The sequence below is a fragment of the Lontra canadensis genome, unplaced genomic scaffold, assembly GCF_010015895.1.
Source record: "Lontra canadensis isolate GAN:19392208 unplaced genomic scaffold, GSC_riverotter_1.0 scaffold30, whole genome shotgun sequence".
Taxonomy (NCBI): domain Eukaryota; kingdom Metazoa; phylum Chordata; class Mammalia; order Carnivora; family Mustelidae; genus Lontra; species Lontra canadensis.
The window spans coordinates 9,536,103-9,554,611 of record NW_022631024.1 but is presented as its reverse complement, the minus strand read 5'-3'; the positions used below and the strand labels follow the sequence as shown (position 1 = coordinate 9,554,611).

The window sequence follows — 18,509 nt, the reverse complement described above, 5'->3', positions numbered from 1 at the left end:
GGAAGCAGGCTCCCTGCTGAGCACAGAGCCAGATGTGGGACTCCATCCCAGGACCGAGATCATGACCTGAGCTGAAGACAGAGGCTTAACCAACTGAGCCACCCAGGCGCCCTCTCAGCGTCATTTTGAAAAGGAAATAAACAAACTAGTCAAGTACAGTACTAACTTTCAAAGCCCAAATAATTTTTTTTCAGTTCTCATCATCTTCTACCACTGAAATCAATGAAAATGCTAACCATTTCTTTATTCTGAAACTTTTTTCTTGCTTCCATTTTCTACCTTTGACTACCTTTTCTCAGGTATCACTTAAGTTCCCTTTCTTCTGACCCCCGCCTTTTTAAAAGTTTTTATTTATTTATTCATGAGAGACAGAGACAGAGAAAGGCAGAGGGAGAAGCAGGCTCACTGCAGAGCAGGGAGCCTGATGTGGAACTCGATCCCAGAGCCCCAGGATCATGACCTGAGCTAGAGACAGACGCTTAACCAACTGAGCCACCCAGGCACCCCTCTTCTGCCCATTCTTTAAGTTCTACTCTGTTCTTCTTTTTCCATTTTTCCCTAGCTCTTATTAGCTCACACAGTCACAATTTTTTTGGGGGGGGGGCATGATGACAATACTCATAGCTCATCTTCCTCTCTAATTCCATATGGGTATTTGTGTTATGTTTTTCTTTTTTCCTATTTCTTTTTTCTTTTTCTTTTTCTTTTTCTTTTTTTTGAGAGGGAGGAGGGTGAGAGGAGGGGCAGGGAGAGGGAGAGGGAGAATCTTTTTTTTTTTTTTTTTAAAGATTATTTATTTATTTATTTGACAGACTGAGATCTCAAGTAGGCAGAGAGAGAGAAGAGGAAGCAGGCTTCCCCATAGAGCAGAGAGCCCAACGTGGGGCTCAATCCCAGGATCCCGGGATCATGACCTGAGCCGAAGGCAGAGGCTTTAACCCACTGAGCCGCCCAGGGAGAGAGAGAATCTTAAGCAGGCTCCATGCCCAGCACGGAGCCTGACGAGAACATGACCTAAACTGAAATCAAGAGCCAGACGCTCAACGGAATGAGCCGCCCAGGCGCCCCTGTGTTTTCCTTTCAATTTCATATTAAGTGTCTGACGTGTGCCAGGCACTATGTATAATGCCATGGTGAGGAATAATAGGTAGTCTTTACCTAGGATAGGCTTACAGTGGTACAGAAAATGGACAGATGAGCAAGAAATTATAATATAGTGCTTGGTATAATAGAGGTATGCAAAGGATGTTGTGAGAATACACAGGACAGTTCTGCTACATGTATTCATGACCATCTCAAAATCAATTCCATGTAAACCTCTGTCAACCACACAAACATATTCTTTCTTCTTCATAGGTTCCCTATCCTGGTTAACAACTACTGATCCAAGACAGAGATGTTCTCCCCTGGAACACTAATGGGTTTTGGTTCCAAAACACCCCAATCTTATTCTCTGACATCCTTCATGTCACTGACTCATGAGTATTCCATTCTCTTTCAACTAAAACATAAGTTTCCTTTCCTAGACTCTCCCTATGGGGTGCCTGGGTGGCTCAGTTGGTTAAGCAGGACCGTCGGTCCTGGGATCGAGCCACACGTCAGGCTTCTTACTCAGCAGGGAGCCTGCTTCTCCCTCTCCCTGCTACTCTGCCTGCTTGTGCTCTCTCTCTCTCTGTCAAATAAAATAATAATAATAATCATCATCATCATCTAGACTTTTTCTAGTCATTGATTATCAAGGTCCTATAGCTAATATCTAAAATTTAGATCTGATCATATATCCCACACTTTCCTCAAAACCTTTGACTGCTCCTGACTGAAAATAGAATAAAACCCCAACTCTCATTACTCTTCAAAACAGGGAAACAGTCTATCATTCTAGTCTTATCTCCCTTCTATCAAACCATACCAGAAATGCACCAAATATGTCATGCATTTTTATGCTTTCAAACCTTTGCTCATGTTGTTTGCTAATCTAGGAACAGGTCTCCATTTCCCCAGGTAGTTCTTCTCCCTCACCAGCAATCTTATGTTACAATCAAATATCCAAACTCCCCCTTTCCTTTCTGCAATATTCATTATTTCTCTCAAGGGCTCCCTAAGGCTTTTGTTTGCTTTTTAATTCTATCACAAAATTACAGCATTTATCACACAGTAGAGTAATATTATACCTCTTCCCTACTCCAACACATTGGTTGATCATTTATTCCAGAAACAATTACTAAATAAAAACCACTACAGTAAACGCTGGGAATACAATGAGCACAGACAGTCCCTGTGAACTATCTGTGGACTGGGATCTTGGGTTTTATTCGTATTATCTTTATATCCTTGTTTACTAGCAGCCCTACATAAATTTGGTTGAAAATTAATCAGTGCTTAACTGGTAGGAGGACAGATGACAAATATGCTACACTACATACATGTGACTTGGGGATATGGATATGGATAGCAACTAGAATGAAGAGACTCAAAAAGACTACCTTTGAGTGTGCCTCACTGACTCTTCATCAAGTTCCCAACTGTCAAACTCAAAACCAGTTAACACTGAGTCAGAAAATATATCTTAGATTCCCTTTGGACCAAAACACTCTCATCACTTCCTTCACAATACCCATCATTTTTGTTGCTCAACCAGCGAGCAAATGAGTACAGCTTTAGGGAATCTTAAAGGGGATACTTAAGTTATCTTGCTAAATATAAAGAAACAGTAATACTTATTAGTTCCTACCACCAATTATATGGCCAACATGGTACTAAAAAGCTATATAAGCATTATTTCTAATGTTCACATAAACTTTAACAGATACTGACTTCTTATGACGAACAGACTGAGGCTGAGACAGGTTCCATAACCTGCTTAAGTTCACGCGTAAAACTATAGGTGCCTCTGTCCTTTTCTGGAATGCAGCTCTTCTCCTTGGTGTCCTTATCTCCATTATCTCCCCATTCTAATCCATTTCCATTCTCTATGTTAGGTACCAGTTGTATCTGTCTAAATCACAGATAAGGTTACTCTCTGTTCAGAAAAAGACAAAACAGGAAGGAAGAGAATCAAGTCTCAAAGATGCTGTAACAGGCCAATTTCTCTGGGTCTGTAGCCCTTTAAAATTAAACAGCATACTAAGAAGTTATTATTATTATTTTTTAATCACACTATATTAATCTCAGCTTTTTTCTTTTTTCCTTGGCTCAGATGTTTTCCTGCACTGGTTTTCACATGAGTTTCTCACAGCCTAGCCCTGGGAAGGGTGGGACAAATTTAACAAAACTCAATGGAAAATCATCCCTTCTTTATAAAAATAAATTCCTTTCCACCACTACTAATTGCTAAACAATAGATGTGTCTTTGTTTGTTGAAGTCTAACTCTGAATTTGGAGGCTGTTTCTTTGAATTATTCTAGTGAGCGAAGAGAACCATATTAATTTAAGCCTTCTGAATAATTTCAACTTAGCTTAGAAAACCAGAAACAAAAGAAAACAAAACAATCATCTTGGGCCTACAGCAAGTAAAAGCAAGAAAAACCAGGTTATCTAAAAGTCATCATCAGGCAAATTTTAACCTGCAATTCACTTCCTTCAACTATAAAGTGATTATTTTAGTTCAATTCCAGAAAAATTTAAAAGGATAACTTAATTATAGGAATACAGAAATTTGTAAGACAGAAGGGTTTACATTTAATTTTTAAAAAGATTTTAAAGTTTTAATCTTGTTAAATTGTAGCTAAATATATGTTACTATTTTATCCATTTTTAAGTGTACATTTTGTGGCATTAAGTACATTCACATTATTGTGCAACTATCACCACCATCCACCTTTAGAACTCTTTTATCTTCCCCAACTGAAAGTCCATATCCATTAAACACTAACTCCCTTTCCTCCAGGCAACCAACACACTATTCCTTCTCTATGAATTTGACCATTTCAGGTACCTCATAAAAATAGCAGAATCACCCAATATTTGTCCTTTTGTGGCTGGCTTATTTCATTTGGTATAACGTCTTCAAAGTTCACCTATGTTATAGCATGTGTCCTAATTTCCTTTCTATTTAAGACTGAGTAATATTCTATGGAGTATTTACACTAAATTTTGTTCATCCATTTGTTGTTCGATACAATTTTTTTTCCTTAAAGATTTATTTATTTCAGGGAAGGGGGGGGCCCAATGCAGGGCTCCATCCCAAGACCCTGAGATCATGACCTTAGCTGAAATCAAGAGTCAGATGCCCAACCAACTGAGCCACCCATGCGCCCTGGTTATACAAGTTTTTAAAGCCCAACTGTAACATTTTAGGATCTTTAAGGTAAAACTCACAAAATTAGTAAAGGGCCCAAAGAAAACAACTAGGGTTTCCAGAGTTACTTCTCACTTTGTCATGAGTAACAAAGCTTTATTAAAGTTAATAGTCTGGTACAATATTAAAAAAAAAACAAAACTCCTTGGTCCTTCTTGATGTGACTTAAACAATGTTGTAGCTTCAGTTTTCTCGTATGAGAGAGGAGAGGAATGAACATTTCTATTCTTTTGTCATTGGGAGTAATCACGAAGAGGGTGGGGAGATGCCAGGTGCTGTCCAATCTTAACCCATGATGTAAGCATAATCAGTTCCATTTCTGCAAATGAAGAAACGGCGTCTCAGAAGTATTAAGTAGCTTACCTTCAGTCACACAGTAAGTACAAGACTTGGGATATCTGTGTATTTCTGATTCCAATGTTCACACTCACCCCTTATATCTTGATACCTCAAGATGAAGGGTACAAGAGGTAAGAGTGGAAGAAATGGACATAAAATAATTCATTTAACTCTGAGTTGATTATCTGAATGCAGTACTGTTGACAGCTAAAAGGGGGGAAAATGTAGGTGGTTTCCCCATGTTCCTATGGATATTTCAGGAAACACCACTTTAATTTTTTCCAGAACTCAAGGTGTGATGACTTTATGCCACCTCAACACAATATCTCCAAAACTAAATATTTAAATTATTTGGATGCCATTTCCACAATAGAAACCTACTTCTGGCAACAATGAAAGTTAGCTCATTCAGAAAGTCAGATTATGTCTGCCCTCCCTAGTATAGATTTGGGGGGAAAAAAAAATGTATTCTCTTTTTCTGGAACAGATTCCTAAGGCATAATGATTTACATTAGTACTTTATATATCTGGAAGTATGACTTTTTAAAATTTGACAGAGACAGAAAGTGAGAGAGAGAGGGAGACAGATCACAAAGAGGGAGGAGAGGGAGAAACAGGCTCCCGCTGAGCAGGGAGCCCACAGTGGGGCTTGATCCCAGGACCACGGGGTCACAACCTAAGCCGAAGGCAGATGCCCAATCAACTGAGCCAACCGGGCACCCCCTTTACTATAACCTCTTTTTTACTTTTAGGGAAAAGTATGTATCCAAACCACAAATGCTTGGCGGATCCACACTTGTTTTCTGCACCTTCTGATATAAGGTGGCCAGAATTACACAAGGTTGGTGGGACATAGGACAAGTGTGTTGAATAAGGGATGGGCAAATATTTATTACACATTTTCATCACAGCACTGGAATAGACACTATGTGAGAATATTAAAAAATTCACAAATATTAAGCTCCATAGATGTTTTTAAACTTATCTGAAAAGATTGGTTCTCACAACCAAAAGCAAAAAATTTAAAGATTTGTTTCTGGTAGTGAATAATTTTTGTAAAGAAGTATTAGCTTTTGAGCTTAGAGAGATTTCAGATTTTTCTTCAATTCATAGAGAATTCAACAGGTAACTACGATAAGGATATAACCATTTCTCTTCTATAGATATATCAGAGGTCTATTCACAGAAAATCGTGTGTCACAGCAAAAGAGATTTACATGACACGTTCCTACTCTTACATTGCCAGAATCCATTCATCAGCATCCTTTGAGGGCATAAAACAGTTTATTACCTCTACAATAAAAAACATGAAAATGATTAACTCAAGGCTCTTCTCAGTAGTATTATACAAATCCGCAACATTTAATCCAATTTAGCCTCACATGCTGTCTCTTAATACCCATGATATTTAAAATATGCTCCCCAAAAAAGATTCTGCATATCAATTCCTTTTTCTGATACAAGGGCCATCTTCAAAAAAAAGGAAAACGAGATTATAACCACAGGTTGTTGGTTGTAATTACCAAAATGCATAAATAAGGAAACATATGTATAATCTTTATATATTGTAATTTTATATATTTATAATTTTATATACTTTATACATAAAATATAAATTTTATATATTTATAATTTTAAATATAAATTATAATATGCATTTTGTATACATAAGTATACATGAAATAATTTTGTTATATTTAATAAATTTTACATATCATATATAAAATAAATTTTTTAAATAGTCAAATTATTGTTAAGCTGTAGAGTTAGTAACAGTTTGTTAAAGTTACCACAGGCTCTAATTTGCTAATGTACCTAAAGAAATAACAGATTATAGCATGGAGAAAAACGTATTCCTACAAAGATTAATGGATTCCAAGGAGTGGTGATTTGTAACATAAAAAGGTGATGCAACCTTAACTGGAGATCTGTAACAACCATGCGTGGACTCTTATGAGTGATGTGGACCTCCCAATCTGGCAGCACAGCCATACATTTAAGAAGATACACCTCCTGCTTCAGAGGCATGGTAGTATATACTATTTAACGTCAGGTATGAACTTAAAAATAAGGGCTTTATTTTTACATGTGATCCACAAAAAAAGGAATTTGGGGGAAAAGCTAGGCCTCATAAAACTCTACTACGCTGGAAAGACAATCGTCAAGAGAGTCTCATTGATGACTACCTCAGAGATACTGGTTGCTTTGAAAAGAGGGAAACTTCCAGGCTAAATTCTATAACTAAAGTGTTTGTCATGACTTGCAAACCGTCATATTTGTTCAGTTTTTGTATAGGAAGAGAAACAAAGTTATTAGGGTCAATAAGAGTGGTTGTAAGTTTAAATGTCTATCCAGTATTATTTTGACTTAAAAGTTTTCCAAAGAATCAGTATCTTTCAGAAACAACACAGCACAGGAGGTAGAGGGTGGGGGATGGACTGGGTAACCAATCTATGCACAAAGGAAATAGCTGTTAAGTTGTTGCCCACCGACTTTGAGTCCTTGGCCTTGGATTTTCTTTCTTTGGGATCTAACTACGGAAAACCAATAAAACAAGGCAGTTGCATACAAAGCACCCAAATGTCATGCCAAACCCTTCTTTAAGTATGTTGGTTAAATCAGCACTTCGATATTTAAGTTCTAACTCCATGAAAGATTATTTATGAGTTCATTTACTCCACATGCTTGAGAAGTCTAATCATATCTGATTACACTGAAAACTACAAAGATATTATTGGTAGCCTACACCAGAAGCTCAGCACACCACTGTCTATAAAGACACTCAACAGCAGCACTGATTTAAACTGATTATTTTCTGAAGTCTGTACTCAAAGATCACTTGTTAATTACTGCAAAATGATGAAACCTTCAAAGTAGGCTACGCATTAGCTGGAAAGACGGTCAATAACAATGACTTCTTAAAAAGAATTTGGGCTGGAAAGTTTAACTGGAAATACACTCAAAAGAAAATGACTTCTTTAAAGAATCTGGGCTGTAAAGTTGATATATATTTGGAGGAACTCATGTCTCTTCGTGTAGATAACGTGCACAATGCACTTCTTTTAATATGTAATGTAAAAGGTAGGAAACAGTTGTCTTCACTCTTACAGTGTCCCACTAAATTACCACTCAACTCAAATTTAAGGACGTGTCAACAGCTAATAAAACACTATTCCAGTAAGACCAAAATGCACAGAGTTCGAAGGTTAACTATCCAAACACACACATACCTTAACACCAATGACCTAACTTAATCAACAGTAAACTGGGTTATAAAACTGAAAAGAAGTACACTACAACATAGCAATAGTTCAATTTTAATTAGGAATTTGAGTTAATCTGTATTCAAGCTACATGTAAATTTTAAATCTTACTAGTAAATACAGTCATGGATGCAAATCTCATACGATCTGAGATCTATAAAGGAAGACCATAAAGAACGCTCTCCCACATTCATTTTCAGTTTTTATAAGTAAACTCTTACAAACCTTCAATATATATTAAAATAGCACCTTATACACGTTGAATTGAGGCCGATAGGTCCTTCGTTTAAAAGAAGTTTAATGTGTACTTCCTTGGCATTTAACTTTTTTTCAACTTTTCAAACATCAGTTTAATGTGATAAACACAGTGCAATTCACCCTCCATTGTTTTCTTTTTAAATAAACAAAGCAGCTGGAAACAGAAACATTACACTATTCCAGTCACATGTATGGGAACACAGGTGTTTATACGGATGAAAAAAAATCAAATGGTGAAACCATGCCCCTGATAGTTCCCCCCCCCCACTAATAAAAACCACAAAAGCCAAAAGATTTCAAATTCAAGTTGGAACACGATTTTAAACTAGCGAAGCACTAGTAGCATGATCACTTAACACGGACTTCTAGCATTTTTGCTTCCACGATAAAGGAGTCCCCGAGAAAGCTTAAATATGGAGATGCCTGTAAAAACAGGTGCAGATGCTAACAGTCGTTAGAAGAGCAGGGACCAAAGTAGTACTAGGCAATGGACAGCGAACTCTTAGAAGTCTGGGGTTATCCTCTGGCTCAACACCTGAAAAACCCTAAAGGTTGCTGAGAATCAAGACGCAGCAACAAGGTACTGGGAGCAGATACATGGGGAGAGCGAGACACTTTAACTGCAGGTGGGGAAAATGAGACAGAAAGATCAGTACAAGTTGGCAGGCCAGCAGTAAAAGAAAGCAAGTCTTTCAAAATTGGCGCAGCCCACGAAGCTAGCTTGAGGCCCAAGCCAGCTGAAGTCCTAATCAACCAGCAAGAGGGAGAAACTGAGGCGGAGGGAGCAGCCAGATTCCCAAACAGGACCTGGCCGCAAACATGAAAGTCGAGAGACAATCCGGCTTTGCCTGGGGGTCAGAGGGACTGCAGCAAGCTCAGGACTCCGTAGACAGACACCTACTCAGACAGGGGGAACCGGTTTGGGCAGGGGCTGCGAGAGCGTTCCCGCCTGCGCATGCGCCCTGTTCCCTCCGCCACAGCTCCCCCTCCCCCCAATCACGGCTCCCCTCAGAACCCGGCTAGTCGAGGGAGGTGAGCGCAGTCTGGCCGGCCCAGCCCAGCGGGATGAGAACACAGCCGGGCCCCCAGCAGGGCCTGTCACAGGATTCCCCCGGGCTTGGTGGATAGGAGGATGGGAGGAGGAGGGGAAACGCGGCCCTACCCGACCCGCCGTCTCCTCCTCCGCCGCCCGCCGTTCGCCGTCCCGGAGGCTCCGCCGCCTGGGCCTCCCCAGCCGCCCTGCCCCCGCCCTCCCCGCCCCCTACTCACGTGAGAACCGCTTCTTCCGCCCTCCGCCCCGCCTCCCGCCCCGCCTCATAGGCCTGCGGCGAAGCCGAGCAGCCCCATTGGCCCAACAGCAGGCGGCGAGGGCGTACTTCCTTTCCTCGAAGCTCCACCTGGGCTTTTACCCTGCCACGGGAGTCTGCGCCTGCGCCGAGTCTGCGCTCCTGAAGGTGGGGTAACGCTGCGCTCTGTATTTGGACTCGGTCGGGCCGCGGCTGTGACTGCTTCAGGGGCTGGAAGCAGGATGACAGGGGACAGGGGAATCAGGCTAGCTAGCACCTGTTAGCGCCTAAAAGGAGGTATCCATGCAAAGACTACTGGTGCTACAGCAAGAAATCCGCTAATCTTTCCCGTTCAAGTGCTGTTTCAAAAGCAGCCCTTAACAGCGTTACTCGACTCACTTGGCCTTTATTGAAGGCGTGCATTGTGATAGGTCATTTTATGGGTATCTCATTTGGCCTTACCACAAAATCGAGAATGTTCGATTTTTCTCATTTTATAAAGGAGTCCAGCCTAAGTAACAATTCAGTCCAAAAGCCAAAAACGTTTGCCTCAAGTCCACGGGCCACTGGCTGCAACACAGTTGCCTTGAGGTATTGAGACACAAAGAACAGACCAGAAATAAACAAGTTTGTTTCAGTGTCACCTGAAGAGGGGCTGAAATTTTATCTTAAAATCATTCAAAAGTAGGGCACCTGGCTGGCTCACTCCTAGAGTATGTGACTCTTGATCTCGGGGTTTTGAGCTCAAGCCCCACATTGGGTTTAGAGGTTTTTTAAAAATCTTAAAAAAAAAAAATCATTCAAAAGTGATCTATAGAGCAAAAGCAATAAAATGAGATTTAAAGTCCTGAATGACTTTAAAATGTAGTTGGTAACAGAAACAATGGCTACTAAAGGTGCTAGTAAGTTATGACAACTTATAAAATATACAGCCTATCCCTTACTCTTCCTTTTTCTTTATTAAAATAGTCTATGCTCTTTTCCTGGTGAATGAGTCATGTAATGTTTTCCTGTGGATAATGTGTCCACATCAACCGGAGAAAACACAAAACTGTTGTGCTCTTTTGCAGTCCTCTATGTGACTTCTCTACTATTACAATAGACTTGGCTGCACTCCCGCAGGAAAATAGCTTTGTTCTTTTTCTCCTTATACAGTTACATAATAATACACACCCATTTTAAAGTAGTAATATCAAATAATAGATGCAGTATTAGGAAATCTTCTGAAGTCTTGAAGCATTTTTAATATTTTGTTGACTATACATTCATGTATTGATTCATTATGTATACCCCAAATATATATGTAAATCTTAATATAAGCTTTTTAAATAAAATTTTATTACAGATTCAGTACAGTATGCCTTGGAGAATAGAAAACAGAGACAAGCTACAGTAAAAAATAAAACATCACATTCCCACCATCAATGTTAATACCATAATGCAGATCCTTGTGTGCCAACATAGTTTTTCAGAATGAGATCACGTGGTTTAGCAATCTGCTTTATTCAATTAACAATATCCACCTTATCATTTCAGTATATTTTCCCCACATCCAATTCCCAGATTACATCCAATTTTCTTTCAACCTAAAAATATTTTTACAGTTGGCTTTCCCAAATCATGTAATATTTCAATTGTTTTCCTCTCATCTATTATCTACTATAGTCAAATATCTTGTTGACTGAAATATATTTTTTTAAAGCTAATTTTCCTAAATCAGTATCCAATTCAGGGCCACACACTATATCTGGTTGTTCCATCCCTTAAGTATTTTTTTACTCTAGCACTTAAGAAAAATATTAAGATACAGGCTTACTGAAGAAATCAGGCCACTTGAGTGCAAAATTTCCCACTCTCTGGATTTGAATGATTGCTTCCCCAAGAGGTTATTGAATTTGTTCCTCTAGACCTGGTATTTCCTGGAAACTAAAAGTTCTGTTTCAAGGCTCAATAGATTAATGTGGTAAGTTAGAGCCAAAATGGGAAAATCCATGAATGCTAAAATGGGGAAAAAAAAAAAAAAAAAAAGGAAATTCAATCTATACATCCAAGGATGCCCTCAGACATTTTTAAGGACAGTGCCAATTTCAGATTTGGATTTTCTAAAAGATCATTCTGGTAGAAGTAGAAAAGGCAAAACAGGGTAAATGGAACAGTTTAGAGGCCACCTAAGATCAGAAAGATTTGAACTAAGGCAGAACAAAGGGGATGGGGTTGGAGGGAACAGGGTTCAAGAGATATTTGAAAAAGAAATATATTCAAGCTTGCTGATCTTCTGCCTGCTCAAACCTGATTTTGAGCCCTTCTGGTGAATTTGTCATTTCTGCTATTATACTTTTTAACTTCAGAATTTTATTTTGGTTCCTTTCATAATTTCTATATCTTTAATACTATTTCCATTTTTTTCTCATAGCTTTTCTGACTTCATCTATGTTTCCTTTTAGCTCAGTGAGCAACTTCCAGACAGTTGGTTTAAAGTCTTTGTCTAGTAAGTCAGATGTCTCCTCTTCCTCAGGGATGGTTTCTGTTTATTTCATTCCTCTGAACAGGCCATACTTTCCTATTTATATGCCTTTTGATTTTTTGCCAAAAAATGGACATTTGAATCTTATAATGTGGTAACTGTGGAAATAAGATTCTCCCCCATCCTAGGGGTTGTTGGTTTTGTTTTTTTGTTTGTTTGTTTTTATTGTTGAAGGATATCTCTGTACCAGGGATCAGGATCAGCCTAAGGTGAAAGGTCAACATCTCAGTTCTTTTCTGAGTCTTCATCTTTTCCTGGTTATACATATTGGCTTTCTAATTTTCCCTATGTAAGTGGTTGCTTCTGAATGTCCTAATCCTTAAATGTCTGATTCCCAAATGGGGTAAAAGGGAAAACAAACACACAGAACAGGAGCTGTTCCTTCAAATCCCATAGAAACCAGCTCAGCCTATGGAGGTTGAAACACAGGCAACCACTCTGCGCCTGAATCTCAGAACTCAAAAGGAGCAATAAGCAATCAAAATACAGAACCCAGGTATTTGGTGAACAAGATTCTTATTTCCCACCACAGCTCCAGCAAGCCACACTGGGATGTAAATATGGCTGCTGGCCACAGGGCTGAAGGGTAGGAAACAGGGGGGTGTTATCATTCTAGAGGCTGACACTGACTGAAACTAACCTCAATTTACCAACCAGACTTTCTCCTGGAAGACGCAAGAATTCAAATAGACTCCAGAGTTCCAAAATAGTTACTTCAGTTTCTGCCAGTACAACTGTTGTCTAGGTAGAGAGACGGCTTCCTTGTGCTTCCTCCTATATCTGAGGAATAGAAAGAAAAGAAATGTGAATGGTGAATAGAGTCTAAGGGATCTGTGGGACACTATCAAGAGAAGCATACCACTGTGGAAATCCCAGAAGAAGAGAGAAAGGGGAGAAAGAATAATAATCAGAGGTGCCTGGGTGGCTCAGTTGGTTAAGTGTCTGACTCTTCATTTCTGCTCAGGTCATGATCTCAGGATCCTGGGATTGAGCCTTACATAGGGCTCCACACTCAGCACATAGTCTGCTTGAGATTCTCTCTATCCCCCGACTTTTCCCTCCTTTCCTGCACTTGCGTGCACACTGTCTTTCTCTAAGATAAATGAATAAATCTTAAAAAAAAAAAAATCAAACTGTAGAAAGCCAAAGAAAAGAGAGACTCTTGAAAGCAGCAAAAGAGAAGTGATTCTTCACATACAAAGGAGCCTCAATAAGATTATCACCCAAATTCTCATCTTAAACCTTGGAGGCCAGAAAGCAGTAGGTTCATAATAATCAATGTGCTGAAAGGAAAAAAAAAAAAAAAAAACAACTCGATAAAGAATTCTGTATCTGGCAAAACTGTGCTTAGCGCACCTGGGTGGCTCACTGGGTTAAGGCTCTGCCTCCGGCTCAGGTCATGATCTCAGGGTTCTGGGATCGAGCCCCACATCTGGCTCTCTGCTCAGCAGGGAGCCTGCTTCCTCCTCTCTGCCTGCTTCTCTGCCTACTTGTGATCTCTGTCTGTCAAATAAATAAATTCTTTTAAAAATCTTAAAAAAAAATCTTTTAAAAAAACGAGGAAGAAATTAAAATAATCTGATTTTTAAAAAGCTAAGGGAGTTTGCCAATAATTCTGGCCATCAGAAGTGCTATAGGCAATCCTTCAGGTTGAAATGAAAGGATGCTCAACGGTAACTTGAAGCCATATGAAGAAATAAAGATCTCTAGTAAAGATAAATGTGTGGGGAATTATAAAAGTAAGTATTATTATAATTACAGTTTGTAACTCCCCTTTTTATTTCCTTTATGATTTAAAAGACAAGTGCATTAGGATATTAATCTATGTTATTGGGCACAGAGTATATAAAGACATAATCTGTAAAATCAATAACAGAAAGAAGGGGCAGAGCTATACGAGAGGTTTTGTATGCTATTAAAGTTGGTATCAATTAAATTAGGTTGTTATAATTCTTTGGTGTTAAATGCAATTCCCATGACAACCACAAAGAAAATATTTATAGTATATTCGCAAAAGGAAATAAGAGGTGAATTAAAACTTTTCACTAAAAAAAATAAACACAGAAAAGGACAGTAATAAAAGAAATGAAAGGCACAAAGGCCTATAGAAAAGGTATAGCAAAATGGCAGAAATAAACCCATCCTCAGCAGTAATTACTTAAAATGTAAATAGTGTAAACTCTTCCATCAAAGACAGAGACGAGCAAATGGATTAAAAAAAGAAAAGTTCCAACCATCCATAGAAAAGACTCACTTTAGACCCAAAGATACAAATAGGTTTAAAGTGAAAGAATTTTTAAAAAGCTATTGCTGGGGGGGGGGGGGCGCCTGGGTGGCTCAGTGGGTTAAAGCCTCTGCCATCGGCTCAGGTCATGATCCCAGGGTCTTGGGATCAAGCCCCACGTCAGGCTCATTGCTTAGCGGGGAGCCTGCTTCCTCCTCTCTCTCTCTCTCTGCCTGCTTCTCTGCCTACTTGTGATCTCAGTCTATCAAATAAATAAATAAAATCTTAAAAAAAAAAAAAAAAGCTATTGCAGGGGCTCCTGCTGGCGTTAGTCAGTATAGCATGCAACTCTTTATCTCAGGGTCGTAAGTTTGATTCCCGTGTTGGTCCAAGAGCTTACTTTAAAAAAAACTTTAAAAGTTCCATATAAATAGTAATCTAAGAGAGTGGGTGATTATACTAACGTCATACAAAATAGACTGTAAATCCAAAAAACTGGTTACAAGAGACAAAGAAGGATGCTATTTATTAATAAAAGGTTCAATGAAGCAAGATCATATAAAGATTATAAACATTGGGGTGCCTGGGTGGCTCAGTCATTAAGCGTCTGCCTTCGGCTCAAGTCATGATCCCAGGGTCCTGGGATCAAGTCCCACATCGTCCTGGGATCGAGCCCCATATTGGACTTCCTGCTTGGTGGGAAGCCTGCTTCTCCCTCTCCAGCTTCCCTTGCTTGTATTCCCTCTTTCACTGTCTCTCTGTCAAATAAAAAATCTTTAAAAAAAATTATAAACATTAATATACCTGGTAAGAGACCCTCAAAATATATAAAGAAAAAATGACCAGAAGTAAAGGGAAGAATAAAAAGTTCTACAATAACAGTTGGAAACTTCAGTACTCCACTTTCAATCATGAATAGAACAACCAGATAGAAGTTAAGTTAGGAAACAGAGAACTTGGAAGATCATGCTAAACCAACTAAGCCTAACAGATATGTACAGAAAAGTCCACCCAACAATAGCAGAATACACATTCTTTTTACATTCACATGGAATATTTCCTGGACAGACCATATAATTAGGCCACAAAACAAGCCTCAATAGATTTTAAAGGATAGGTATCAGACAGTGTATCTTCTCCAACCATAATGGAATGAAGTCAGAAATCAGTAACATAAATAAATGTAAATTACACAACATGCTTTTAAACAACCAATAGGTCAAAGAAGAAATCAAAAGGGAAATTAGACCATATGTTAGAAACAAATGAAAATGATGACACAACATACCAAAACTGATAGGATGCAATGAAGGCACTGATTAGAGGGAAATTTATAACTGAAAATGGCTACATTGAAAAAGAAGAAAGATCTCAAAAATAATACCCTAACTTTATACCTTAAAACAAGAAAAATTAGAAAATAAACCCAAAGCTAGCAGAGGGAAAGAAAGAAAACAGATGAGAGTGGAAATAAACTAGAGAACAAAAAAGAGAAAAATCAATAAAACCAAAAACTGTTTCTTTGAAAAAAACAACAAAAGCAACAGATCTTTAAGGAAATAACTAAAATCAGAAATGAAAGTGGATATCACTTCTGACATTCTAGAAATAAAAGGATTATAAAAGAATGCTGTGAACAACTGTAAGCCAACAAATTAAGTAACCTAGAAAACAAATTCCTTGAAACACACCAGCTATTTAAACTGATTCAGAAGAAATAGAAAATCTCAGCACACATATAACAAGAGATCGAGTGAGTAATCAAAAACTCCCAAGAAAGAACAGTCCTGGGGCGCCTGGGTGGCTCAGTGGGTTGAGCCTCTGCCTTCGGCTCGGGTCATGATCTCGGGGTCCTGGGATCGAGCCCCGCATCGGGCTCTCTGCTCAGCGGGGAGCCTGCTTCCTCCTCTCTGCCTGCTTGTGATCTCTCTCTCTCTCTCTCTGTCAAATAAATAAATAATCTTTAAAAAAAAAAAAAAAAAAAAAAAGAAAAGAAAGAACAGTCCTGTCCCAGATGACCACCAGTGAAATGTACCAAACATTTATTTATTTATTAAAGATTTATTTATTTATTTATTTGAGAGAGAAAGACACAGAGAGAGCATGAACAGGAGGAGAGGCAGAGGAAGAGGGAGATGCTGACACCCTTCAGAGCAGGGAGTCTAGCGTGGTTCTCTATGCCAGGACCCTGAGATCATGACCTGAGTCAAAGGCAGCTGCTTAATCCACTGAGCCACCCAGGTGCCCCGAAATGTACTAAACATTAAATGATTAACACCAATCCTCCTCAAATTCTTCCAAAAAAATTAAAGAGGAAATATTTCTTAACTCATTCTAAGAGGTCCTCATTATCCCGATACTAAAGGCAGATAAAGTCATCGTAAGTAAGTTATAGACTGGTATTTCCTATGAATATAGATGCTAAAATCCTCAACAACATTTAAGTTAATCAAATCCAACAACATATTAAAAGGATTATTCTCCATGTCCAAGTGGGATTTATCATAGGAATGCAGGGTGGTTCAACATAAAATCAATCAATGTAATATATCACATTAATGAAACCAAGAGAAGAAAAACATGGATCATCTCAATGGATGCAGAAAAGGCATCTGACAAACTATAATGCTTTTCATAATAAAACCTCATAAAACTAATTTTAGAGGGAAAATTCCTCAACATGATAAAGGTATTTGTTAAAAACCCACACTGAACACCATACTCAATAATTTAGCTACCCCTCTAAGATCAGGAACAAGTTAAAGATGTCTCCTTTCACTGCTGCTATTAAACACTGTACTCGAAATTCTAGCCAAGATTATTAGACAAGAAAGAGAAATAAAAAGCAAATTGTGAACAAGAAGAGGTAAAACTATCTCTATTCACAGACAACATGATTATATGGAGAGAAAATCTCAAAGAACCCACAAAAAAGCTACTGAAGCAAAAACAAAACAAAAATTCAGTAATGTTGCTGGGTGTAACACCAACACACAAAAACCTGCTGTTTCTACACACCAGCAATGAAAAAATATGAAAAGGAAATGAAGAAACAATTCCATTTACAATATTATCAAAAAGAATTAAATACCCTGAAAGCCTGACAACATTGCTGAAACTAATGTACACCTCAATACATGGAAAGACGTTCTGCATTCACAGGAAGTCTATTAAACTTGTTAAAACAGCAATGCCATCCCAAAGTGATCTACAGATTCAACACAAGATCAAAATTACAACATCCTTTTTCTCTGATATGTAAAAGGTCATCTTCAAATTTATATGGAGCTTCAAAGGGTCAAAACAATCTTGCAAAAGCATGAAGTTGAAGAACTCACGCTTCCTCAAAGGTGAGAGGACAGAGAGCTCAGAAATAAACCGTCACATATATGGTCAAAGGTGCCAAGACCATTCAAAGGGTAAAAGAACAGTCTTCAAGAACCGGTGCTGGAAAAACGATATCCACGTACAAAAGAATATGAAGTTGGGTACAGCTGTGGTGACTATTACACAACAGTGCGAATGTACTTAATGTCACCGAACTTCACATTTACAAATGATTAAAATTATACTTTGTTTTACCACAATAATACCCCTCTCCCCAAGGTGGGGGGGGGGTAAAAAAAAAAAAAAAAGGAGAGCCCAGGGAGCTACTGAATTGGCAAGAAGGAAAAGGAGTCCAGAACGATGATAAAGTTTTCTGGTTGGCAGGACTGCGTGGATGATGCCGTTTACCAATACAAGGACTGCAGGCCATAAGAAGCAGGAATGCATACGAACTTGAGATAATTAAGGTACATTAAGATTGGGACAACCAATTGGAGATGTCTTCTGGGCAGCAGCCCTGGAGCTCAAGAGACCAGTTCCGGATGGCGAGAGTGATTTGTGAATGGCCAGCACGTTGCAAGTAACAGAAGCCACCGGGATGAGAGAGATCTCTGGGAAACAGCAACTTCCAAAAGCTGGGAGGAGTCCACCACCTTCTGCCTTCAGGGCCCCAGCTCCGCGAGTCCACATCCCTAGGCGGGAGGGGCTTACCAAGGCTTAAGTGCGGAGGTGCCCTTCAAGCCCACGTCGGCAGCAGGCGGCGGAGGCCCAGCTCTAGAGGAGCGGCTCCAAAGCGGCGAAGCGCGCAGAACCTGAGCCAGGAACGCGAAACAACCGCCACAGCTCCCGGTCAACGGCGAGACTCTCGCAACACCACTCTCGGATACTCTGCCCCCTTTCCTCCGCGCGCAGGGTCCCTCTCCGGGATCCCGTCACCCTCCGAGTCTTCCGATTGGTGGAGAGGACCAAGGGACCTGGAAGTTGTTTTGTC

The 18,509-nt window shown here is 39.2% G+C and overlaps 2 protein-coding genes and 1 long non-coding RNA gene across 5 annotated transcripts in view; 1 reads left to right on the top strand and 2 right to left on the bottom strand.

The window, feature by feature from the left end:
- The window catches only part of RABGAP1 (RAB GTPase activating protein 1), a 152,015-nt gene extending 142,616 nt beyond the window's left edge, over positions 1-9,399 (bottom strand). Inside the window, exon 1 of one of the 3 annotated variants that reach the window (XM_032865798.1) lies at positions 9,320-9,399. The gene's annotated coding sequence lies outside the window, so the exon portion shown is untranslated. The remainder of the gene's footprint in view (positions 1-9,319) is intronic. The other 2 variants (XM_032865797.1, XM_032865802.1) reach the window with 2 other exon arrangements.
- Positions 8,793-10,957, top strand: LOC116872841 (atherin-like). The gene is made up of 3 exons (XM_032866361.1): positions 8,793-8,830; positions 8,915-9,611; positions 10,789-10,957. Exons 1-3 carry the CDS (start codon positions 8,793-8,795, stop codon positions 10,837-10,839), a joined length of 786 nt encoding a protein of 261 aa, XP_032722252.1. The 3' UTR covers positions 10,840-10,957.
- Positions 10,958-12,022: 1,065 nt separating this feature from the next.
- Positions 12,023-18,467, bottom strand: LOC116872556. Its single transcript, XR_004383670.1, has 2 exons — positions 18,230-18,467; positions 12,023-12,747 (listed from the first exon to the last, which is right to left on the bottom strand). It is a non-coding gene; the product is annotated as an uncharacterized LOC116872556 (long non-coding RNA).
- Positions 18,468-18,509: the final 42 nt, after the last annotated feature.